Genomic DNA, 26,231 nt, shown 5'->3' with positions numbered 1-26,231 from the left:
ATTTATGTGAAGTTGTTATGAGCACAGACATGTCTCAATACATAGTTAACATTTCACATCAATCTCTTATTGCCAAATATTTTTCATAAAGGAATTGTTTGTATATGGTAACTATTATAAATAATGTTTTAATTGGATATGTTGGCAAAAAAAAATTATTCATTGTATTGTACAGCCAGAAGATGTATAAAGAATTTAATTGTAGAATAGTTCTACTTTCTCAGATCATGCCCTTAATTTTAACATTGTAAGGGTTCAATACCTAATGTGACTAGAAATGGGCAAAACATAGTCAGATTAATGATGTGGCTATATTCATAATCTTTTAAAAAAAATCAACATATGTTATTTTGTAAAGATTACTTGATTATTTTCTAGATCTGTCTAAAGCTAGGTTTGAGGCCCATTCGCAGGTAAAGAACAAAACGCGTAAGCGACATAATCTGAAGACAAAGCTTCAGATTTTGTCGCTTACGCGTTTTGTCGTTTACTGCTTACTGCTTGCTTGGTAGGCAGAGTCAAGAATCGCAAAGTTCGAAGGACATTCAAGCGAATGTCCTTAATGGCGTAAGGAATCGGAATCCATCCACCTAAGCAGCTGGATGGATTCAGATTCCTTACACCTGTGGCTGGATGGTGGTCTTATTCCGCCTAAGAGTGCGAACACTCCTGACGTAAATATGGCTCTGTCTATATAAGTAGTAAAACCGTGATAGTGATCTAGCTTTCAGTCCCCGACCCTACAGGGTCACTAGTGAAAAATAATCTTGTAATCTTCAAAAATATAATTCTGTTACTTTCAGTCTGATTACTCGTAAACTGAAAGTCATGAAAATAATTATCTGATTAATAGTCAAAATCAGATTGGATTGTGATTTGGGCTGAATATAAACAAAATTGTTTGTATAATTCCTGAATTATGTTATTACTGTCAGGTAAGATGAAAGATAATTTGTAAATTTTGCGACCTAAATGTTTTACAATAATTATTGGAGGGGTTGCACGGAACAGAAATGCATTTACAGGGAATTTGTGAATATAGTACCAAAAAAACTAGAAAAATATCTTAGTGATTGTGAATCATTGAATTCCAAATCAAACCTGTGTATTGAGGAAAATAAGTGTGTTAGATTAAAATTAATTTGCATTTACATTCCGATTTGTAAAAAGTGGTCTTTGAGGTCCAACCATACAAAAAATGTGGCAAACTTTGTAATATTCAACAGTTATTTTTTTAGTCATAAATAAAACTTAAACAATATATATGATCCACACTTTTATTTTTAAAAACCCAAGCAAAAATATGCCATGTATATAATACCAAAATAATTTATACCAAGTAAAGAATCTGTTTCATTAAAATTCGGAAACGCACCTTTTCAAATAAATAAATAAATTTGAGAAATAAAATCTGTGATGAGGAATCATACATATTTTATTATTATGAATAATAAGCGCTTGCATATTGGGCTTTTCATTTGTTATAAACCTACTTTGGTATTGTATAGAACACAGTGCATTTTTACTAGTCGTATATTTATTTGTGCATTGATACTTCTAATTAAATAAAAGTAACAACAAATATAATGTAGGTGCATATTACAGAATATCCAGTATTATGTAATCAAGTGCCTTAACAAAATTTTGTGCACAGAGCTCCCAAAAATGTGGGGCCTGAGTAGGAATTAATGGGGCATAAGTGAGTGTGTGTAAGCACTCACTGGTTGTGCAATCTATGAATTATGCAGTTATGCAAAAATGGAATGTTATTCATTTCTGTGAAGACATAATTGCCCTATCCAGGACATAATATTTACTTCATGATCCATTCTATCAAAACATATAATTTGACTAAGAAAACTTAGATATAATAACTGTCACATTAATTACTTTTTAAAACAAATATAATAATCACAGTTCATCTTTACGTCCATCAGCAGGTTGGAATGCTTGCAAGATATTTGTCCTAATTCCTATCTCCTTCTTCTTTTCCTCAGATACTTTGCCGCTGAGTAGCTTGTTGAGCCTTTCATTTTCAGTTTTGATGAATCCATCACCTCGCTCTAAGACTTTGGACATAATAGTTTTATAGACTTTTCCAGAGACAGCATCCTGTCAAAAAATAACATTAAATAATATATTTATTTTTAATGTAACTATCAATTAAAGGCAATAAAGAGTAGCTCTTCTAGAGATATCTTAAAAATTTATAGATTATCAAGATCCAAAATTATATTTTTGTGCAGGTAAATATTTTTATGTATGTAAAATCATAACTTATTAGATTTTATAAACTAGATGTTGCCCGGGTCTTCACTCCTGTGGGAATTTTGAGATAAAATATAGCCTATAGCAATCTTGGATAATGTACCTTTCTAATGGTGAAAGAATTTTTGAAATCGGTTCGGTAGTTTCGGATATTACCCGCCTCAAACTTACAAACGCTTACCTCTTTATAATAATAGTACAGAAGCAGATTTCTTAACCATTACTGCAAATTTGAAAAAAAATGGAGTAATAATAAAAATGAGTATATTGGATTAAAATTGCGTAATGCAAACCTTATTTGATAATTTGTTAAGTTCCTGCTCCAGCTCTATCAATATTTTCTTTCTATCTTCATCACCTCTGGCATTTACAAATTTAAGAGCAAGCTTGTCCAAGCTTTTAACACATCCTGGTAGGCTTAGGTACAAACCAGTGTTTTTACGAATAAACTTTCTGAGTTCAGCAGTAGTGAAACCATTGGAGTCATCAAACGATAGCGGCTCGCTTCTGCCTTTTACAAACAGTTTTACAACAGGAAAATTATCTTTGGTTGCCCCATACTTCAGCGCCAACTTTTCATTTTCCTTCTCGCCATAATCTTTTACACCAACTTCTGCTATCAATAGTTCATCCACATCTTTAGCGTCTTTTGCGAGGGCCACGAAAGCATCGTGTTTATCACCATATGGAAACGCAACGTCGAATTTCACCAGCGAGGCTTCAAATTTATTAGTGATTTTATTAAACGACAGCTCGTCCAACTCGACCGATCCAGAACTTGACGTGGAAGCGGTGTAGCTGGAAGGCGCTGTTATGAAAACAAATAGGAGCAAAAGCCGGTTCATTGTCTGTTGCAGAGTAAAAGCGAACAATGCTACGATATGTGTTATATTTTGAGTAGGTAACAGTATTGCGATATCCTAGTTATGTAGTTTCACTAAACCGATAAAATAACCAATAAAAAAGTTGAGCAAGTATCCACAAATAATGACCTTCTTTTTCAAATTTCCTGTGATTTCCATTCCATACTTTTATCCATTTGTTTGACACTGACGTTCGACTCGACGGACATGTAGTGATGTTGATCAATAGGTCACTATCGATAGTCTATTGATAGGAATATCGATACAAAGATGAATAAACTCTGTTTACGCGTTGTTTTGTTGGCGCTGAGGCCTGAATAGATTAAATTAAAGTGATGGATTTGGGCTGTATAGGTAAACAGGCGCTGAGTTATAGAAAATAATTTGTTTTAACTTAAGTAGTTTACAAGATGTGTAAGGCGAGCAAGGGACGAACATGATAGCTGGGCTAAGTATCCGTCGCGGCGATACCAAAATATGTCTGCAACAATTTTGTTGTAAACTCAAAAATCAAATCAAAGTGTACAGTCTGTCAAGAAAGGGAATAAAACGGATTTTTAATGATTTTTAATAAGTAGTTGCCATTGCTATATCAAATAGAATGGTCAACATTGGTTAATAAACAAACAGTATTGCCAACAGTTTGTAATTTTTTGTTCACTTTCTTGACTGTTGTAATCCTTGATATTTGAGTCTTGGTTGAGGTTGGACTTGAAAGAAATCAAATATTTTTATTCGACAAAAAAAAATTACATAAACTTACAATTAAATTAACAATACAGTAAGTATAACTGCGCAGTACCTAGTATGTGATTTTATCCCGGCTCGACCCGGCTTCGCTCAGGTAAAACAATAATAAATTTTACACAAATTTCCTCATGAATCATATGGGAAACACACTATATTTTCTTCAATGTTGGTATTTTATTGGTTTAAACCGTACAAAAATACGTCCGGTAGTTTTTCGCGTTACGCGGTATTACTTTTTATAATAAAAATATACTAAGGATTTTTCTAATGACATTACTTGTTAAATTGTAATCTGCACATCAGCCTTATACATAATATTTTTCCCGATATACTTAATTTTATAGAGTTAAGGAACTGCGCGGAGTTTATTAGGATGGTGTTTCGGACATCAACTACTATCAATACTATCGATAGTCCTATCAATATCCCGATTTTAACAATCAACTTTCGATAGTCGATGGTTCGGTACTACCTTAGGCACCTAGATAGGTACTTCAGTCCTATAAACTTCAGACACGTTAGTTTTTACGCATAGATCAACAAGAAAGAAAAATAAAATGATTTTACGGGTTTTACACACTTTTCACAAAGATTTTATAAACTAATAATCTAAAGTTATTTTAAAACTCATTATTAAAAATTTTAATATTTTTAACATTATGTCCCGTGATTGCAACTAATTAAAATTAAAATAAATACAATAAAGGTATGCTTTTTTCTTTAAGTTCTGTAAGTTGAAACGTATTGAATCATTATCATTGGACGATACAGCATGACTTGGTTTGCCGTGGTTTTTGTTGATTGGACTAAAAATGGTTTGATCGTTAGGTAGACAAGGAAAGCTATAAACCCGACCAGTCAGTTTTTCTTTGGTCATTGCATTTCCTTCCTTCACTCAAACAAGGAAAAGGGGTATTAGAAATACATGAATTCTTTTCACGAGACAGAGCACTTAATCTATGGAAATTTCTGGAATAAGGCATTTTTGGGGGGAATTTTATAAAAAGTATACTAATGGGACACCTACCACATTAGTATTATTTTAACACGGAACCCAAAAAACATGTACAGGGCAATGATAGGTCGAGGTAGGCGATTGTGAAGTCGTCATTCATAGCCATTCGTAGTACCTACATCGTAGATGTTATATGTTGTAGTTGTAGCAAAAAGCATTCGTCGCCAAACATACTCCGAGGAAAAAGAGTGAACTTTCACTTTTTGTTTTCGGTGTTTGAAAATGTTTTGATACCTAAATATATTCATAGGTCCTGTGATAAGTACTAATGTTAGGTAAACGAGAAGTCTGTTCCATTTTCACGTATAAACCGCTAGACTGATTTTGATGAAATTTGGTATGTATGTACTTATATTTTTCAAAAATCATCCTCTAAGGTGGTAAGAGTTTGTATCTCGTGAAAAAAATCGTGTTGAGAAGACGCCTTAGTTGGCATAAGTCACATAAGAAAAAAATCCTAGAAATTAGTAATCAAGCACGGGTTACAATAATCACAAAACGAAGCTGACGCTGACGAAGTCGCGGGCAAACAGCTAGTTTGGAATAAACAAACCTAGGTAGTTAGGTACACTTATGTTAAAATAAAAAACCAAATAAAATCAAATCAGAAATTAGGCCTTCACAGGCACTTTTTCACGTCATATTCTAAATTAAATGATATTTACCAAAGTTACAAACTACTAGCATTTCGGAACGACCACTGCTGAGAAGAAATGCCGAAAGAAACTCATTCAAACAGTGTTGGTCCCTATTATGCCAGAAGGGCTTACCATTTTTTAAATATAAGTTTATGCATAATTTTTTATCATTAAATATAACAATGTAAGTATACAATAAAGTACAGTAGTACCTATGTTTAAATATGGATGTGGTAAAAGGCTGAAGCCCATATCGTTGTTGCAAGTCTCTAAAATAATACAGGCAGGGAAAACCCATGATGATGATTCATATCAGAGGCACAATCTATGCTCAGTATGCCTAAAAACGTCACGCTATATTTATTTTATCTATGGTCACGTTATTACCATTACATTACGCTTTACCACTAGTTTATTTCTATATTTTGATTATGTGAATGATGAATATATTTAGATCTGATATTCGGAGTTTTTTTTTTTTCAATTTTTTGACTTCGCAAAACTTTTTAACAAAGTTCTATGAGCTTTATTGCTAGAATAGTTTGATTGTTAGCTGTAGAAGTACATATACAAAAAATGTTAAAATTTGACGATAAAGTCTTTGTGAGTCTATTTACTACAAACTTTTTATTTTTATTTGTAATGAATTATTAGTATAAATATAGACGTGTACTTCCACGTACGTTACTTGCACTACCTGAGACCTACTAAACACATTTATAAAACATTTAGTTATTAGTTATCAGTAAGTATCAATTATTAATGGGAATTAATAATTTTTTCAATTATAAATTTGGCAATAAATTCAAATGATTAGCGTATTATAGTATAGGAGTTGCAATTTAGGTAGTTGTGTGCAAATGTGGTGTTTCTTACTAAATGTATATCAAAGTCTATTTCTGGATATCGTTTATCAAATAACCTATAAGTTTTACTACTTATATTATTCATAAAAAAGATTAAGTTACATTATGTTTTGTCACCATCGCGCTTTACAAAATTTGGCATTGTCAGAACGAGATAAAACATACTTTAGTATTAAAAGTATGCTTTATCTTTTATATGAATAATAGGGTTATAATATACCAGTTTTATAAAAATGTATCCGCGCTTGGAGCGTTGTTGGTCAAGTGTTTAAGACCGTCCGCCTGTGAAAAGCTTGTGAAAGGTCCGCGCCTAAAGGTCTCAGGTTCGAATCCTACTCGTGCTACAGGGGTTGTTTACACCAATCTTATGAGTTATGGACAGCACTAACTAATAATTAAATATTAAAACACAGGACACAGTATAATATATTTTCAATAGGTTGTTACAAGAACAGAGCTAGCACCTCTATTGGTGCTTTCTAACACCTCTTATAATTTTTAATACATTTCAGACACGTATTTAGGATAGGTATTAAACATTTAATATGATTTAACAAATCTGATCCATGTAAGTATAGTACTTAGTTGCCATAGATCACCACTAGCCTCCGGTGAAAGAAAACTTCGCCAGGAAACCTGCACACTGGTTAACAGTTTAAGTTCATAGTTTGTATGCGATTACTTGCGACACTAGACGCGGTATGAAGTCATAAAAGTCATGTCAGATGCCTTTAGGCGACTTGAATAAAATATGACACCATTGTTAGCAATAAATATAGTAAAGAAGACGTTCTTTTGTTTTTATCTAATGATTTTCACGTGTGTAATTGTGGCAAGGAGTAAACTTAATAAGGTATCTGTCTAAAACTCTTCTTTTCTATCATCTATTTAAACTAAAAGGTACTTCTTCATAAAATTTTCGACGTTAAAGACGGATCTACCTTATTCATAGACGGACTAAGTCGCATTTCGCCGAATAGCCTTCCATTATAGCTCCTAAATCTTTCCATTATAACTCCAAATTTTTCAACTATTTAAACGTCATTTTTCGTTAACAAGTGTAGTTTTTATTCTTTTTTAAGTATTAAAATTGTTATTAAGTAATAAAATTTATAAATAGTCATGATATAAAGTTCTTACACACAACAACTTAAAACGGAATATTTACGGTAGGATGTCGCTGGTAAAAGATAAATAATCGATTATTAATAATTGTGGATACATTTTTATAGCAGGACATCATAATATAACGACGTGTAGCAAATTTTTTTTATAATACTAATCGGCATCAAGCATGTGGAAAAGCAAAAAAGACTGCCAGGCTAAGTAAGTACTTGTTTGAGGGCTTTTACTTAACAATACCAAAATTAAAAGTAATTAACTTATAGGTTAAGTTGTAAGTACTTAGGCTAAGTAGAACTTAGTTAAATTATTGAAGGGGCGTCACTCCAAATGAAAGACTGTATTTTTATAATATCTGACCATGGAATATGTAGGTGCTTTGTACCTTTACATCTCGTGCAGCACACAGTCCTTAGCCGATCCTCAATTTCTTTTTCAGTCTTCATTGTCAGGTTTATTAAAAATATAATCATAAGAAACAGAGTCTAAGAGTAAGAACTTGCACTCCACGCATGTTACAGTGCGAGCCGCTGCCGTCTACTCTTCACCACCTCGTGGGCGGTGATCGTGCTCCTGGTGCACCTACCATTGGTAAATCATACTGCATTGTACATTCTATATTTACTCCTATCGCATATATTTTTTCCTTTAACATTTTGGTGTATAATTTTGTAAAATTTTTTTACAAAATTATACACCCAAATGTTATATGTTATATGAAGGCCGTTTTGGTGTATTATAATTTTGTAAAATTTTTGTATGTAAAAAATTTAATTAGTGTAATGATACATCCAAATAAACAAGTTTTCTTTCTTTTTACTTTAACATGTTTACGGACTATGTTAGCGTTTTGGGCATTATCAACTTCCCTTAACATTATTTTGTCAATTTATATTATTCAATCTCGAAAGGTAAACATATTTATATATAAGTATTTATCTTTGCTTGGCTGAAAGCCCAAATATAAGTAGAAACATATCCTAACTAATATTATAAATGCGAAATTATGTTTGTTTGTTGCCTCTTTAAGCTCCATCTGTTTACTCAAACAATCCTCTCGAAATTTTTCGTAGTACATGTAGTTTAAAGTATGTATGTAGAAGGACATAGAGTACCTTTGATACGGGAAAACGTGGGAACTTTACGCGGGTGAAGCCGCGGGCAAAAGCTAGTAGAAGCATATAATAACAATATATCTCCACAGATGTAGCCAACTCACATTTAGATATACCCAAGTGCCTAATGGTATAAAAACTCGTAGAACAAACATTTTTGTTCATGGGTTGCTAATGTTAAAAATGATTGGTAATATAACATAAAATGTATATGCTAACGAAACTTCTTCATTGTAGGGGGAACTACAAACAACTTCAATACCTACCTCCCCCGTCACCACCGCCACCACCACCACCGTCACCACCACATACTACACTACCACGCCCCCAGAGCCCAACTGGTTGGTTAAAATCGCGTTAAAAGTGACTGATATGTCCTCAAAGAGGAAGCGTGAGTGGAAGAGGGTAGGTGATTCTATATTAGATCACATATCTTTCGTCACCTCCAGGTTTCATGTCAAGGTGAGTACTGTAAAGTGATTACCTTGTTGGACACGTTCTGGCAGTTAGTAGGTATTAGTTTAAAAATAAAATATATTTATTTGAATCCGTATTTGACGGAGAAGAGAAAACACAGAAGTCAGAGCAGTTGAAACGGTGGTGGCCGAGTGGGTATGACCGTCCGCCTGTGATCGGAAGGTCACAGGTTCGAATCCTACTCGTGCCACATTTATTTATTTTTATTTATTCATTGAGTTTATGCCAACGACTTGTATACCAATCTGACTCATGTAAAGTAGTTTTGATCGACCACCACTTGCTTCCGGTGAAGGAAAACATCGTTGGTCATTCATTCACAGATAACCGCATGAAATTCCGGGTGCAGTAGTTTTTGAGTTACGCGAACAGACATTATGATTGCCTGGTTTAAGAAACCTTAGAAAGAGACAGACGCGGAGTGCTTTCATTTATGCATTTTTTTATTTATGCTTAAAAATCCGTTTCCCGTGGGAATTTCAGGAAATCCCTAAGAATACCTGTCCTAGGAGCAAATTTCAGCTTTCTACGCCCAGTGGTTTCGGCTGTGCGTTGTCTGTCAGTCAGTCAATCACTCAGTAACGCAAGTGTTTTATATATTATATATAGATTGATAATGTAATTATGCTACATGAATTAATTGAATGTGTACACGCAACGCAGCGCACACTTATACGCACGCGTTCGGTATGACCCGGCCTATAATTTTATGTTCGCAGGCCCAAAACTATCTGAATTTGGCTCGTGCCAATCTAATGGGGCTCCGGAGAGCCAAGTTGGACCGCCGTACTATAGTCTCAAGAACTGAAAACTCCACCGACCAGGTATAGCTTCTATTCATTCTCAATTCTATTCTTAAGTAAGTTTTTACAAAAATTATATTTTTGGGATAAGCTTTTATATTTTCTTATATTATCCGAAAATTCAAAGGCCGTGCTATTAACGGTTGAGAAGTGTCCTTGTTGAGAATCGACCCTGGGTGAACCATCAGGTCACGTTTACCAGCTCCATTATCAGAGCCCGGTTACCATCTAATGTCAAAGTAAAACCAAAAAAATTAATCGCTATAAGTTGCAACCCAAAGCTAAATAAGTAAATTTTGTATTTGCAGGATCAAATTCTCGTGGACAAAGATCGTGGTAGCCCATGGGTTCAGAGAACGGTGGAGAACACGCGAACCTCCGCCTCCGCCGGCACTACGGACGTCCAGAAGGGTGACTACACCACGCGTCAAGATCAGGTCAGCTATAGTGCACACGAGGTAAGGTTATCGTGAAATTTATACCACATAAGATTCTATACCATGCACTTGCTTTTTATGATCTTTTATACGAGAAAAATTATCAATATCGTAATTCAACGAGGAAGTACATATTTTTCTAACACGAGGTGTTCTAAATGCATTTGCTTACAGGTTAATACGGCACTGGAGAAACACAACGACATCAAAAAGGCACAGGAAACCAGTACACTACACACGTAGACGAGAATTACTGCCAGGCACTATAAGCTCCATTTTTTTGGGAAATTCCGAACGAAAAAAGGAACCCTTGTAGTTTCTTCATGTCTGTCTGTCCACCCGTCATCGGCTTAGCTCGGAGACTATATTAGAAAAATGTAATTTGGTAGAGATGTACGTATTAAGAAAGCGGACATAACTGTAAATATATATTTTGCGGTAGGTACATCCCATAGACCTAAAAGTGGAAGTTCTTTGATGTGTTTAGTGTGAGTGATAATATTATGAATGTTGATAGATCACTTTTTAATTAGGCCTCTGTTTGTGAAATGTTTTACATGAAATAATCACTATTTATGAATTGTTTTATAAAATAAATAAATTGTACTTATTATTAGTTATGTGTTCCTTCCCTTATCCTAACTAACCATAATAGTACTTAGCAGATATAGGGTGGGATGCACCGTCAACTTTAAGTGGGCAGAAAAACGCTAAGTATTTTGTCAAAACGTCAGCGGCGGGCCGGTTAAAGTCAATGTTAGATATGACCGTGCAACTCACTCCTAATGTATTTCATTTAAAAAAAAACAATTACTGTTTTATAGTATTTAGACAATAGGTAATATTACAAAATCGATTAAAATAAGTAAACTATTTAGGATCGGATTTAATTTAATATTATTGTATTGTAACTATTATACATAGTCGTAGTTGTTAGTAAAATCTTGAAGTAAATACATATTTTCGTTAATCCTCGTTAAATCTCGTTAACCTGTGTAGGACATACTTTCGCAATCCTAACATGGCGTGTGTAAGTAATTTTTTAAATATCATGACAAGAGTCTGTAATCTATGTATAAAATTATATACCTGTATAAAAATTATACAGGTATATAATTTTTCAGTCAAATCATATACGATAGTTGATTTATAGGATATATTTAAACATCAGCCATTTTTTGCAGTAATCTGGAGCAGGTATCAACAAATCTATAGGTAGTAAAATATCAAATTTTTTGTCACAATGTCAAGTTTTTTTGTTTATATTCTATTTTCTTTACAATTATTCCATTTAAAATTATATGTAGGCATTGCTGGAGTCTAAAAAACACCCTGTATGTATAATTGGGTTTGTGTTTGTAACTCTTTACATACCTAATTTGTAAAAATAAATACACAAAAAATATTTTAGCTTCATTGGTGTTGGTGGTTGCTATCAAATCAATCGAATCAAAAATGTATGTATTTCTCTCACAATTTCTTACGTGTCTATTACATACTAATGGTATAACTATGTTAAAGTTTTATAATAATAAAATATACAATTTTTAAAATTATTCTACGAAACCTTTAAATTTGATTCACATATAAAAAATAATACATTTGACTTTTTATTGTTTCGATAAGTTATCGAGCAATCTAGTAAATAAATGTAGACACAAAATACGTAGTTTATTTCTTACATTTAATTCTTGAATAAAACATATTTTAGGTGACATAGCTATCATGATGTTAAGCTTTAAAAATACTTTAATAATTTGTATTTATTTCGATGTAATTTTCTCAAAAAGAATTCAAAGAGATGGTTGGTGCCTACCTTTTTTTTTAAATTATGTTTTAATAAGTACTCATTTATTATACTCAAATCCAATTTAATCAAATAACGAATGATCTTGCTAATTCATAAGGTTTTAAACCAAAACTAATATCACATTAAGGTCATAGTGTTGATCGAGCCTACATAATGTGCATTCAACCAATAGCGGATTTCGTGTTAGCTGAAATATTTTATTTTATAGTGTTGTAATTTCTGAATGATTGACTGACAGATAATGCAGTAGACGAAGCAGTTGGCGCCACGGGAACTATAGCGAACAATGATGGCGAGGCAATAGGTGACTTATTTGTATACGGGTAAAGGTATCTTATGGGGGGTTTTATATGCTTTTATTTTTGATCTGGATGGATAATTTTTGAGTAATTAACAGATTAAGATTACAGAGAGGTATGTGTAATCAAAAACAAGTTAACTATACTCGTGGAAATCCATTCAAATTTTCTTTATTTCAAATTGTAAAAAGCACAAATTGTGTAAAAATCGTGATACTTATATATAATTTAAATATTGACTTGAAAAGACAGGCACAGCGGAACAGACAGATAGACTTTCGCATTTATAATATTAGTTTAGATTAATATTCATGCTCCGACGGGATGCGGCACCTACATTTCAGAATAAATGTCTTGAGCATGACTTCCCCGGTTACCCGTACGATTTTCTGCATTTACTAGTTGAGAATTGTTGTACATCTTACAATATAGTAGCCGAGCCCCGGGGCTTCGCTCCCGTCGGTATTTCGGGATAAAAAGTACATTGTTATTTAAGGTTATATTCATGTGTTATTTAAGGTTATTTTCTATCAGTGTACCAAATTTCATAACAATCAGTCAACAAACAAACTTACTTTCGCATTTATAATATTAGTTGGAATGGGATTGGGATTATTGTTAAGTATAAATTACTATTAGATTAAATTATAGAAGGTAAGAAAGAAGGATGTGTGTGTTTCATTTCACGCAAACTCCTCACCATAAATTTTTACAGGTGGCGAATTTCAATCTGATGGCGCAGACAATAAAAATGAAGAGAAAAGAGGTAATTAATAAATATTATTAAACTTATTTCCTTTCATACAGATAATTCTATGTGACCCACAATACATGAATAGCACAGATATTAGAACACGTAATGTTGAATGTGAATGTGAGAATGTGATTATTAGAACACGTAATGTTCTAATATCTGCGATGAATAATTTTTGAGCTTGCGTGTACGCTTTAGACCTCATCCTTGCTTACCATCAAGAAAAATCCTTCCTTCATCTTTTCCATCTAGATTGAGGTAAATCGCACACAAATTGTTAATAAAAAAATAACATAAACATTATTTTTATAAATTCTAATAAGTATCAAGCCTACAATTGATGAATAATTATCTACAGTTACTTCGATCGAAGATCAAAATGATTATCTAGGAGAACGATACGTACATATTGAATATACTCTCAGTTAAACGATGTTAAATTTCAGTTTATGGAGCAGATAGTAAGTACCTAAGTGTGGGTTGCACCAGTCAAATTTGACGTTAACCTGACCTGACTGCAGCTGGTAACCTAAAATGGAGGGAGTACTTTGCGTTTTTCTCGGCAAGTTAAGGTTAACGTCAAAGTTAACTGATGCAACTTATATTGTGCAGCTAGTCCCAAAGTAAGTTTGAAACGTGTTATCAAATATTAACTCTATGATACAAATAATCTATAACATAGTTACCCACATTTATATAATCATCCAAGATCCAGGTCAATCTGTATATGAATTATACACCTAAACCTTCCTCTGGAATCACACTATCTATTGGTGAAAACCGAATAAAATCGTCCAGTAGTTTTCGAGTTATCACGAACAGATAAATATTTAATTTCTATTTTGATTGATATTGTCTAATTTCCGCAGTGACTGAATATTGTAAGTAAAGATATATTTTATGTATTTCATTTTATCATTTTCCACGTGTCATTACAGACTTATCGTAAAGCAACCACGATAAAACAAGTACTATATAATGTAAAATTAGATTAATATGTACCGAAATTGATTATTTATTAGTTGATGACTCTCACCCCTGCTATGTACACCCATATACACCCATATACACCCATATACACCCATGTTTGCTATATACACCCATGTTACCGGTGAAGCCTAGATGCCCCGAATCCAAGTGTAAAAATAAATATTTAAATCCTCACAAACCCAAAAACCGTCTGCCTGCCTGACGTCAACCCTCTTTGGGAATGCTGTGTGAAAACGCAAATACAGTTTGTTGGTAATTATGATGTCAATTATACAATTATAATATTTTATTTTTTACATTTCAGTGAATAATTTGGGTAAGTTTCTTCTCGCTATATTTTTTTGTAGCAATAGGAATCTATACCTTCGTAATTGATCAGGATGTATAGTTTTCCAAAAATATTAATTATGTTATTTTTTTTACAAAAAAAAAAAATTGCATGCCGCAGATTCAAACTGTTTTTATATTGGCTGCATAACAATGTCACACATGCTTTTTAAGGTGATTGCATACATTGAGTTTCCATACATTTTTTTTAGTCGTCATAACAATCTAAGTTAGTAATTTAAACTGGATTTAAATTCCCGTTCGAGTCCTGACTTTTTTGCTCTCATTAGTTACATTACATTTAGTTTTTATTATGGAGAAAAATAAATAAATTTGAAAAATTTGAATTTGAATTTTATTGATATCAAAGATCAAGCTAGATGCAAAAAATGCTAGTGTAGTAAAGAATTCCCGTCATTTGGGAATTGGAATTTAGAATTTTAAAATTCATATATATTATTTAACTAAGGAGTAAAGTTTTATTTTTTCCGCGTACCTGTACCTTTATTATATGTACTATCAAAAGAGAAATAAATAAAATTAATATTATTACAGTGCTTTACGCCCGTAAGTTTTTATAGGATATTCAAGTATATTCAATTTATGTTGTCAGTACTAATAAGATTCATCAAGATTTTTCAATCTCTTCTTCATAGGCAGAGGAATGAAACACACACAACGATTGCCATATTTTGCCATTGCCATCTCCATTACACTCACAGGTTGATAATCAACCAGTGTGCAGGTTTCCTTACGATGTTTTCTTTCACCGGTAGCAAGTGGTGGTCGCCGCCAGTCGTCATGTGGCACGAGTAGGATTCGAACCGGGGACATTTCGGATCACAGGAAGGCGTCTTGACCATTACATCACTATACACTGATATTTTCACTTACTGTACAATGAAAGTTGTGTATCTTTTCCAATACATAGTATATCTATAAGTATATCCTAAGTATTTTGTTCATACATAGTTCTGACAACAGATAAAACAGTAAATGTTATTGCCATCATACTACTACAAGTACATACCTGCTATTTTTTATGGTTTTATAATACGAAAATGATTTTCTTATTTTAGTTGAAAATTCGGGTAAGTTTTTTCAATTGAAGTATATACTTATTTCACTGGAGGGCGCTAGATAGAAATTTCTCCCAGGACGCTTGTACTTTCTACAGACGGCACTGGATTTAGATCTTTTCACTACACTAGGATTAAAATTTAAGCCTTTTAAAATGACCGGTCATAATGGAACGGGGATGGAGTCCCATACAGGTAAGCGATTGGGGTTGATTTTTTGGGATTCATTTCCTACGTCCTTGCAACACTCGAAAAAGTTGAGTCCTATTAAGATGATAGATTACAACAATTATTATGAGTATTAATCAAACGTATGGAGAAGATAGGCGCCGGACGATATAACAACCTCTTTATTTAGCTAACATTTACCCGCGGCTTCGCCCGCTTAAATGAACTCGGGAATAGTTTTCTCTTCGTATTAAAATGGGATGAAATAAAAAAATACGGTTTGAAATATGCAAGTGATTTTTTCTTTAATAATAAATAATTTATAATTATTTTCAGGGATAAAAAATCCGGATGGTAAGGTTTGAACATAAATTTACTATCTAGTATTTACTTATATGTAGGTATAGTAGCGATAATTACCGCGCGATTCGCTATCGAAACACGTTCACGCTTGACTTATAGATTTATTTATTTATCTAAACGATTTAATTAAACACTATGGCACCGGAATATAATCATTAATGTTTCCCTTGCAGTTTTTAAAGAGGATGGTAAAGCAGGTAATCGCTCTTCACAATGAATTTATAATAAACACGACTAAGTATAGGTACTATTTATCTATATCTGTCATGTTTGAATATTTTGTTGTAACTTATAACTCCTTTGTGAATGGTACAATAAAGAGTTAATCTATCTATCTACATGCGCTTCGGGGCTTTGCTCCCGTGGGACTTTAGGGATAAAAAGTCTCTATGTGTTACTACAGGTTAAATTCTACCTGTGTACGAAATTTCATTGCAATCGGAGGTAATATTGCGTGAAACAACTTACACAAAACTTTAATACTAATACGAGGAAATAATAAATAATTGAGATTAAATAATAAATATAATTTCTTAGATACTTAAATTTCTTAGACTTGCAATTTATTGTATCTGTAAGAGTTAATTGTTTCTATAATTGAAATATTATGTTTTTACAGATCTTGGCGATTACATAGATTTGGTTGAAGAAATATCCAAGTACTTGGAAAATATGCCCCATGCGCAGGAATTGGGGGCACTAGGTAGGAAAACTACTATTTTATAAGTATACCTACTTAATAAGATCTTTTAGCCGATGGACCGGGTCTACAGTCGGGTATCGAACACCGCAAATCCAATTATCGAACTGAAGAAAGAAGTAAGATTCACTGGAAGAGATACTTAAGCCGCCTTGTGCCTTGCAAAATAAATAAAACACAAATTTATTAGTGAATGGTATTATTTTATCCATTCCTTACAGCTCAACAGCAGGGTACGTATTGAATAAACCTACTTAAACCATTTCATAGATTTAAATGTAAAGTCCTAAATTTATTAATTTTATGTAGAAAATAAGCAAATTTGAAAAGTTGCAATATATATTGTTATCAAAATAAACTTCCACTATTAAAAAAACAGTCGTTCGTATCGATAAAAAAATTATACCTATGCCAGTTGCCGGTATAATAAATGTTAATAAACTGTAAATAATAATTCGATATTGATATAAGTAGGTATATTTTTATTTATACATAAAACTTTGGGTTCTCAGAGCGTTTCATTATACGATTTTCTTGTAGAAGTAATCATTTCCAAAATCAATAATTCATAAACTTGACATTACTACAATATAGATTAATTGTTTTAAAGTCAAATAGTAAAAATAATTAAAATTTGAAAAATTGTAATGACAGCGCGGCTACAACGCTCGAAACGCTCTGAGAAACACCCATTTGGCGTATTGCGTTATATTGTACGTCAGTGAGGCAATGGACCTTGCTGAAGAAGGGTCGAATGGGTTTGGAAACCTTCGAAAAGTGATGCTGGGGGCGCATGGAGAGAATGAGCTGAACGGATAAAAAGACTAACGAGGAAGTACCTACTAGATTAGATCAAGGAGAAGCGATAGTGCAAGCATAAAGGCCTATTCCTTTTATTCTCTACGATGGAGCAAGCAATGTACATTGAAAGTGATGTCGGGCCAATGACTTCCCATTTGCCTCCGGTGGCGACTCTATTTTTATTTTTTATTTTTATTTTTTATTTTATTTTTATTGATAAGGTACACAAACAGATTACAGATAAAAAAACACTTAATATAAATAACAGTAATTAAAAACCAATCTGAAATCCACTGGAGTGTACACAGATTTGCAAAATAAATACTAGTGCAAAGCTAAACAATTATACATAGAATTAAAATTAAGGTTATACAAGTATGTTTAAAGAATTTAGTTCATCCAAGGTAGATTTAACAATGTTCATCCAAGATAGATTTAACAATGCGTTTATAATGAGACAGGTTAGGATTGAAAATGTCTAGATCAGCGTTACGACGCCTAAGTTCGTCGAAATCGCGACACATTCGAACTATTGGGTTAAAGAACGATGTATTGTTTTTATAAGCAATCAGGCGGAAAATGCGCGGATCTCGCAACCGAGACCAACTCTGAATTTTTTGTTCTCATATTGCCTCCGGTGGCAGACCCCGCAGGGGCGAATGGGAATATACGGATAAAAAACCAGATGAGGAAATAAAAAATAGAAATTATTGATTTAAGGAGAGGAGCTTGGAGAGAAAAATGAAAGCAATCATGAATCAGTTGAAAGAGATGGCAGGGGTCGTGTGATATAAAGAAGTAAATCAATGGCCGAGGATAGATGTAAATGCCTACTTCACTGACAAGGATAACGTTTTTAAATGATGATTTTAATAAATATTTATCAAATCTATTGTAATAAATTTCAGGTTAATCCGACCAGCGTTACTATATTTCCTTTTCTAGCAATTTCCTAGAAGGTTGTCTGGAAGAAATTGCTAACAGCGATATAACAAAATTTAAATTTAACTAAATGTGTCTCTAAAAATATAATTTAAAATAATCGAATATTTTATTAATATTTTTTGATCCAGATAAAACTATTTCACAAAAAGGTAAGTTTTTATCGAAATCGACGAGGATGATTTTAAATAAGTTTACTATTTAATTGTGTGTTATTGTCAAACAAATACAACAATATTATACAAAATTACTTACATATAATATACAAGTAGGTATATCTACTTATAGTATATTTAAGTTACGGGAATGCATTTCTTGATTATGATAATTCAGTTTGATTTTCAGATGCGGAGTGGCTTACAAAATTTGGTATATTTTACCAGAAATTGACTAAAGGAGTTGAGGGCAATGTTGACACAGATGATGGAGGTTGGTGTTGATGGATTTAAATAACATATTTTACATATATAATGTATACGACAATTTGTCATGGTATTTAATGTATTGTACTGTACTAGATTGCCCGGTAGATCGACCCCACAGACCTTGATGTTAGGTTAGAGCGAATGAAGTTTTGCAATAAATGGTGAATAATCTTTTCCGTCTTATTCATTTCAGATAATAAGAAAGTTGTAGAAAATGTTATGAGTAAGTAGCACACTCGTGTAGTGATTCAGTTAAATGTTGAGGAAGGGAAATGTTAGGTACCTACATAAAAATTGTGGCATGTGATCCCTAGAATAGGATCAGTCCAAATCCTTCCGTGGATATCTTACGAGGTTACTGAGGGACACATGCTTTAATAGCCGATAGGCAAGAATATAGCATCCCCTAAGAGGTTTGACGTCAGGCAAGAAGCTCAATCTTCAATATATATTATATATTATTTCAAACATGTGTTTGAAATGTAGCTTTTTTATGAAATACCTAACAACATTAGCACCTATCTAGAAATTTGTACAGCACCAATCAATGTGAGCGTTAATTTTTAATAATTAGGTTAGTAACATTTGTAGTAAGTATAGGAATTTATTAATCATGCTTTTTTATTTCAGATATTCTAAGTCAAACGCAGCAACAATTGAGCTATATAAATGAACATTTAGAAGGTATCCCACTATAACAATATTAAAAAACTTATCTGGTTTACAAAAACTTAAATAATCCATTATGAAATAAATTTCATTACAAGATATTAGATTTAATTGGACGATAAATACTTAGGTGCCAAATTAGCTGTCGCAAACCTCTTCCAGCTAGCTGGTGCCCGCGGTTCAGTCTGCGATAAAAAAAAGCCACTTTTCAGCTCATCAAAAACATCTGAATAGAATACGACGCGAACTACGAACGAATATAACATACAGAAACGCTTTTACATTTATACATTACTACCTAATGATTGTCTATTTAACTAAGTTATATAAGATGTTATATTCTTGTTTTTAATGCAGATAAAAATCTTGATAAAGTACAGAAAGACGGTAAGTTTATTTTAACAACAATATTAATTGGCCTCTGATGCCTTTATGGTTCAATCTTCATTTTGAAGAAGAGAACTTTGGCCGACATGGAAGTCTACATAGATAATAAGAGATGAATGACTGTTTGTGTGAAGGTGAGGCTACTATTCTGACACCGCCTGTCAATTTGGCTCCTTTCCCCAAACCATGACTCACTTATTCGTACTGTTATACCTACCCTGTGTGACCTACATGAACTGATGTCACAGTTAATGCTGTATCAGTGGTATCGTATTGGTCCTCGCTATTTGTACTGGGTTGACACGCTAATAAGATGAACCTATAACAAATACAGAATATTCTCTGATCTATGGTATCAACTAAAGGACTATGTCATAGGACTGAAGTTATATTTTACAAAGTATAATGAGATTTTAATATTATTTCAGCCAAAAATATTGTGGAGACTGCCAAGCTCTCACTTATGTACTTAAACGGTTTTAAAAAACTTGTAAAGATTCCAGCCCTTCTTGTTACAAGTACAATAAGAATCATTAGGACGGTGGTAAATCTCATTACGGCAAGAAAACTAAAATCGGAAGAAATCTGGGGCGAAGGTCAGTATATTTTTTATTCTATTTGCATCGTATCCACATTGCTGAGGGTCAGGATCTATATGTGACACCTTGATGGCTTCGCTGTGCTTGGTCTTCAGCATCGAGCGAATCTGGTTGAACCAACGCATGGGACAACGTTCTCTCGATCCCTTTCCATTTTTTTGTTTTATACTAGCGACACGGCCCGGCTTCGCACGTTCACGTTCACGGCTGTTTTGTTTGTATAAACCTTTGTTGATAAAACAACAGTGAAAACTGCATCATGCAGACAGACGCGGGGCGGGCGACTTTGCTTTATATTATATTATTTAGTGATTATTTTATTTATATCCTATTTATAATAATTCATTTATAAACGTACACATTATATAATTTTGAAACTAGTTTTTAAAGACGCATGGGTACTTGCATTTTGTAGGAATAATGAGATCATGTTTGTAAGAATAATAAGTGCCTAATTTCTTGTTGTTATTATTACAGGTAGAAGACTCGGTAAGCATTAAATCATATTTAATTACCCTTTGATTTACGCTGATTTCCATCTGACATTAAAGCCCTTATTTGGGTATTTCTGGTAACAACCTTACCTACTTAGGCTGGGTCCCCATTGCTCAGTCGTGGTCCGTTGCGATGTCGCAGTACAGCCAACAGCACATCGAGTTACCCTGCGCAAACTTCTGTGACGCGGTAATAGCGGTGCTGTTGACAGTACGCTGTAGCTCCGTCGAGTTCCGTTGTTTTCTATAGGGTTTGACACTGATATGAGTTGATGTACGACGAAACAACATGCAATTTCTACGATGTTCTGCGTTCATGCGTCGACGGATGTCAACATGATGGGGGATGTGTCGCAGCGCAACAGAGCAATGCGAACGCGATCTTATATTCTTTCAACTCGCTTATCAATGGAATATATAGATACAGACCCATAGGTACAAATATATTTATTTTATCTATGGTACAAACTGACGCACGCACAGTTTGAAAATCAGAGTAAAGATAAGTTTACGTGTCTAAATATATAAATGGAAAATAATGGCCCAAAACACATCCATAATCCAAAATATTTGGGTCAAATATTTGCCCATTTTGGAAATCGAACTTTGTATCTGTCTGTTTGTTATTATCATAACTTTAAACCAGATTTAGTTTTAAAACAGAATTTTATTAAATGAACCTCTGTACCAATTTTGATTTAGTAATACTTCAATTGCAGTGAAAGCATTGGGTGAGTTTACTTGGTTTATTTCTATTTTATCTATAAATATGACGTTTTCGAAAAAATACAGATGATTAATAAATCGATATGTACCTATCTAGTTTTAACTAAAATTGTGTATCAACTAATAAGGGGCCTATTCTGAACATATTTTGTGATTTGTCGTTATAGTTGAGAACTCGGGTAAGACAATTTTGTTAACAGTTTTGTAACAAGCTTATTTAAAATAAACATAATAAAGTGTAATATGAATGTGAATAAAGAACATTTAAAATATTAGCTTTGCCCGCGGTTTCGCACGCGTGAATTTTCCACGGGAAAAATTAGGTGCCCTTTGTCCGTATTTCAAACTACATACATGTATGCAAAATTTCAAGAAGATTGGTTGTGTAGATAAAGCGTGACGAGGTAACAAAAAAACTTAACTTTCGCATTTATAATATTAGTTAGGATTAGGATTGTTACGATTTATTTCATGATAAGTACTTTTTTGTAATTTGATATTGGAATTTATGAAATATTTATAGATATAGACGAAAACGACGAGGGAATAAGAAGTAAGTAAAATTGTTCATATTGTTTAATGTCTTTTAATTAAATAAACTGGTCAAGTGCGAATTAAATTGGCATGAAGAGGTAACCCTCTGCACAATTTATAGAATTCTTATAAGGTTTTCCTATAATCTACAAGCATGAGCTATATTTTGTAATGTTTTTCAACATTTTAAGATCAGTCGTTACGTAAACTTGTTTTCTTTTCTTATGCATACAATTATTGTATCTAATCAGTTTCGTGTGCTATGAAATAAGTAAAAAAATAGTAACTTTTCTTTTATTTACACAGCATTGTCTTCAAAAGTGTCACCAACTAACATGAGTAAGTTTTTGAGATTGTCCAATACAGTTATTATCTTGTGTTCATTGGTGATTGACATATACCTATTGAAAAAATATATATATACCGTCTCGCTATCCAACTATCATCGAATGCAGTCAGCTTTCTAGTATACGATAATGTTTGAGTATACAGATAATGTTTAGAGATTTCATTTAATTTAGGTTTATTGAGTTTAATATTAGTACTAGGTTTTGGCCGCGGCTTCGCTCGCGTTAATTTTCCAGGATGAAAAGTACCCTATGTACTTCTCCATACTTCACACTACATGTACTTATGTATGTGCGTGAAGAGGTAACCAATAATCAAACATACTTACTTTCGCATTTATATTATTAGGATTAGTTAGTTATTGTAACATATATGACAACTGGGTATACAACCTAAGCAAGCAAGCAAGCCAAGCAAATATAGTATTTTATGTGTTTTAGTAATTTAGTTATAATTACCTAAGGGTAACTTCTTAAGCTTTTCATTCGCCAACGAAAACTGGTTGAATTTTGGTTTCAGATTTTGTGAAAGCATTGTTGACAATCTTAACAATCACCATCACTCAACTGGGTATGTATATGTATGTTAGAATACGCACCCATGCACGTTTCCTCCGCCTACTAGAACTCTATGTACGTTTTTTTAAACAAGTTTAATTTTAGAGTCACTTGAATGAATTAATGTATTATAAATAATTAAATGCCAAAATGGCATTTAATAACACAGAAGATGTCGCAAAAATTCAGGACTTGTTTTTTTTTTGTTACGCATTGAATGCAATAAGAACAATAAAAGCTGTGACAAAAAGTTAATTTTTGTAAAAAACTTTTCAATAAAAAACTTGACAATTTACATTAATGAACTTCTACACCTTTTAAAACACCCATTCAAATAATTTATTTAGTAAAGAATGAAATGTAATATTTTTGAACATAAAAATATGTCTTATATATCTTATGTATGCTTGCATACGTATATTTTTTAATTTAGTTGATTTTAAACTTGCAGTAAAACTTTTAATTTATTTTAGCTGATGATGATGATGATTGACAATGTTTTTTATGTAATTTCAGTTAACCCTGCACCTCTGTCGTTAAAGCTTAAAAACTTTATTGAATCAGATGCAAACACGTTGCCTCGGAGACATTCACTTGTAGAATATTTTATTGATCCATCAAGTTATGGTTCGTATTTATATAACATTTAACTTATTGCGTCTTTTTTCTTCGCTCTGAATGCGGTATAAAGTAGCCTATGCCACTCTCCACCTTTACAGCTAACACCACACTAAAAATTACATTGATTCGTTGTTTTCTTTTAGAAGAGTTTCGTGTTTCGTTTCGAAAAGAAGGACAACGAAACAATCACATTTTTATATTTACGATATTAGTATATAGTATTATTGACATCTTACGTGTCTCAATCACAAATAAAAAGTCCTCTTACTGTAAATAAATTAGGTATATGGTTGTGTTATAATATCAACAAAATTATGACGATATCTATGATACATAAACAATTAAAAGCAATATGATTACTGGAAATGTAAGTAGAGTGTGCTTTTTCCATGCGTTTTCCTCGTGGACTAAAGCGGTATGCACAAATGGTTGTGACATTAGGATAGGATATATCATTGTGCCATTCATATGGACTATTCTCGCTCTTCTTAATTAATAAGTGAAATAATAGGAAATGAAAAGAAAATAATTGACTTCCTCCGACAAGAGAAAGATGGACTATTCTCACTCTTCTTAATTAATAAGTGAAATAATAGGAAATGAAAAGAAAATAATTGACTTCCTCCGACAAGAGATAGATCTTAAATTTTTATCGTAATGAAAATACAAGTGTAAAATTTAACATTTTCAGATTCTATCATAGAAAGTCGCGTACAGGCAGCAATGAATAAGATAGAACAAGCATCGTGCATCAGGTTCATACAGCTGACGTCAGCGGACAGTCGAGATAGTGAAAGGGACCTCATTCTGATCAACAACCCTTCTCGTATCCGCGAGTGCTATCACGCTCGTGAAAATGTACCATTCCAACGTACAGTGGTATGTGTTCACCACTTATTATGTTTGGTATGACTTTTCACAAGTATTATTCTCTATAACGAGGTTTTTCTGATTTGAAATTAATACCAATTTTACAGCGAATAGTTTTGGGTTATGACTGTTTGCAAGATAGAGACATACTCCACGCCCTGATGCACGGTCTATGGTTTAACGACGAGGTGGCTCATCCTCAGAGGGACAAGTACATCCGCGTCATGTGGGACGACATTCTCCCTGGTAATTACGCTATCTAACCCTAAATTCCATACAATCGTCTTGCGCAAGCATTCGCTGTGCCTTCAGTTTCATTATTTGTTGCCACATTTATTGATTTGTATGTTTTAATTACCAGATTACACAAAATTATTCCAAACTGTTCACACCAAACATCTGATGGACAACCCAGTGGAATTTGACCCTATGAGTATCATGCAGTTCCATGACAGGCAGTTTAGCAGAACTGGACGGCCGACCATAGTTCCATTGGTAAGAAAACTAGAGTAGGTTGCACCTATGGAAATATATGTACCTATTTCGTTGCACCAGTCAACTTGGACGTAAATTGAAAAGCACAAAGTACGCCATTTTCTCTAAACATCAGGCTACACTATAGCTGCGAAAACAGCGACTTATATATCATTTAACTACTTATATAATAATAATACAGACATTTCAGTCGAAGTATATCATATTTCAGATTCCTGGCATGACGATTTCACCCTCGGACGACTTATCAGCACTGGACAAGCTGAAGCTCCGCATGGCTTTCGGCCAGGCGTGTACTATCAACAAGTTGGCGCATGTGATGGACTCGTGCAAACTGGCTATGAAAGAAGGAGACGATAGGGGCAATGGAACTGCTGATGGAAACAAGGAGTTTGTAGAAAAAATCGGAACGGACGGAGACAATATAGAGGATCCAGATGATATAGCCGGTGACATCGTAGACGATAAAGCGGATGAAAACTTAGATGACATTGTGAAATATTAAATTAGTTTGATGCCCGCAAAGAAAAGCAGTTTTGATAAATGATGAAACGATACCAACACATTATGGAAATAATAAAATTTCTTCTGATATTGTAGATTTTATTTCGATACCTGCATGATTGGCCGACACATTTTGATTTATGATCATGTGTATATAACATACGATTACAATAAAAAACCCTAAAGATTTTTCAACTATATTTTCTTCATAGTCTTATTTCCTCATGGCGGAGGGTCGTGGTCATTACGTGGAATGAAACACACACTACAACTTTCTTGAAACTATTAATGAAGTGGTTTGCCTTTGCCATCTCCATTTCATGCACAAGTTAATAATCAACCAGTGTGCAGGTTTCCTCACGATACAATCCTCAATACAGTTATTAGTTCAAAGATTTAATGCCTTGCCGATGTA

The 26,231-nt window shown here is 33.2% G+C and overlaps 3 protein-coding genes across 6 annotated transcripts; 2 read left to right on the top strand and 1 right to left on the bottom strand.

Annotated features, from left to right (window-relative positions):
• Window positions 1–1,263: 1,263 nt before the first annotated feature.
• wbl (windbeutel) lies at window positions 1,264–3,345 on the bottom strand. Its single transcript, XM_053761241.2, has 2 exons — window positions 2,562–3,345; window positions 1,264–2,112 (listed from the first exon to the last, which is right to left on the bottom strand). The coding sequence occupies exons 1-2, from the start codon at window positions 3,111–3,113 to the stop codon at window positions 1,912–1,914; spliced, it is 753 nt and encodes a 250-aa protein (XP_053617216.1). The 5' UTR covers window positions 3,114–3,345; the 3' UTR covers window positions 1,264–1,911.
• A 3,025-nt stretch (window positions 3,346–6,370) lies between these two features.
• On the top strand, window positions 6,371–11,140 carry LOC128679229 (uncharacterized). 3 transcript variants are annotated; one of them, XM_053761326.2, is made up of 7 exons: window positions 6,371–6,415; window positions 7,633–7,726; window positions 8,044–8,113; window positions 8,875–9,099; window positions 9,834–9,938; window positions 10,226–10,375; window positions 10,529–11,138. In XM_053761326.2, the coding sequence occupies exons 2-7, from the start codon at window positions 7,695–7,697 to the stop codon at window positions 10,595–10,597; spliced, it is 651 nt and encodes a 216-aa protein (XP_053617301.1). In that variant the 5' UTR covers window positions 6,371–6,415; window positions 7,633–7,694; the 3' UTR covers window positions 10,598–11,138. The 3 variants fall into 3 exon arrangements, with proteins under 3 accessions (XP_053617301.1, XP_053617302.1, XP_053617300.1); XM_053761327.2 differs by having other exon boundaries at window positions 6,379–6,415; window positions 7,636–7,726; window positions 10,529–11,140; XM_053761325.2 differs by lacking the exon at window positions 6,371–6,415 and having other exon boundaries at window positions 6,435–7,726.
• Window positions 11,141–11,966: 826 nt separating this feature from the next.
• On the top strand, window positions 11,967–25,906 carry LOC128679228 (uncharacterized). 2 transcript variants are annotated; one of them, XM_053761322.2, is made up of 26 exons: window positions 11,967–12,158; window positions 12,403–12,468; window positions 13,179–13,229; window positions 13,664–13,678; window positions 15,614–15,625; window positions 16,118–16,135; window positions 16,318–16,341; window positions 16,764–16,847; window positions 17,066–17,077; window positions 18,719–18,739; window positions 18,933–19,016; window positions 19,206–19,235; window positions 19,643–19,696; window positions 20,039–20,068; window positions 20,497–20,664; window positions 21,145–21,156; window positions 21,881–21,892; window positions 22,055–22,066; window positions 22,411–22,440; window positions 22,728–22,760; window positions 23,289–23,339; window positions 23,843–23,953; window positions 24,639–24,826; window positions 24,925–25,063; window positions 25,179–25,312; window positions 25,524–25,906. In XM_053761322.2, exons 1-26 carry the CDS (start codon window positions 12,080–12,082, stop codon window positions 25,815–25,817), a joined length of 1,764 nt encoding a protein of 587 aa, XP_053617297.1. In that variant the 5' UTR covers window positions 11,967–12,079; the 3' UTR covers window positions 25,818–25,906. The 2 variants fall into 2 exon arrangements, with proteins under 2 accessions (XP_053617297.1, XP_053617299.1); XM_053761324.1 differs by lacking the exons at window positions 11,967–12,158; window positions 12,403–12,468; window positions 13,179–13,229; window positions 13,664–13,678 and adding an exon at window positions 15,095–15,101.
• Window positions 25,907–26,231: the final 325 nt, after the last annotated feature.

This window comes from Plodia interpunctella, chromosome 21, assembly GCF_027563975.2.
Source record: "Plodia interpunctella isolate USDA-ARS_2022_Savannah chromosome 21, ilPloInte3.2, whole genome shotgun sequence".
NCBI lineage: Eukaryota > Metazoa > Arthropoda > Insecta > Lepidoptera > Pyralidae > Plodia > Plodia interpunctella.
The sequence above is the reverse complement of the archived record's forward strand: the minus strand, read 5'-3'. Positions and strand labels throughout refer to the sequence as shown.

Coding starts and splice junctions, on each gene's coding strand:
- wbl (XM_053761241.2), bottom strand. CDS start 3,113: ATGAACCGGCTTTTGCTCCTATTTGTTTTCATAACAGCGCCTTCCAGC. Junction 2,113..2,561: donor TTAACAAATTATCAAATAAG/GTTTGCATTACG, acceptor ATTTTTTGACAG/GATGCTGTCTCTGGAAAAGT.
- LOC128679229 (XM_053761327.2), top strand. CDS start 7,695: ATGTGGAAAAGCAAAAAAGACTGCCAGGCTAA. Junction 9,100..9,833: donor CCTCCAGGTTTCATGTCAAG/GTGAGTACTGTA, acceptor TTATGTTCGCAG/GCCCAAAACTATCTGAATTT. Junction 10,376..10,528: donor TCAGCTATAGTGCACACGAG/GTAAGGTTATCG, acceptor ATTTGCTTACAG/GTTAATACGGCACTGGAGAA.
- LOC128679228 (XM_053761322.2), top strand. CDS start 12,080: ATGATGTTAAGCTTTAAAAATACTTTAATAATTTGTATTTATTTCGAT. Junction 19,236..19,642: donor AGTTGTAGAAAATGTTATGA/GTAAGTAGCACA, acceptor TTTTTATTTCAG/ATATTCTAAGTCAAACGCAG. Junction 19,697..20,038: donor TATAAATGAACATTTAGAAG/GTATCCCACTAT, acceptor TTTTTAATGCAG/ATAAAAATCTTGATAAAGTA.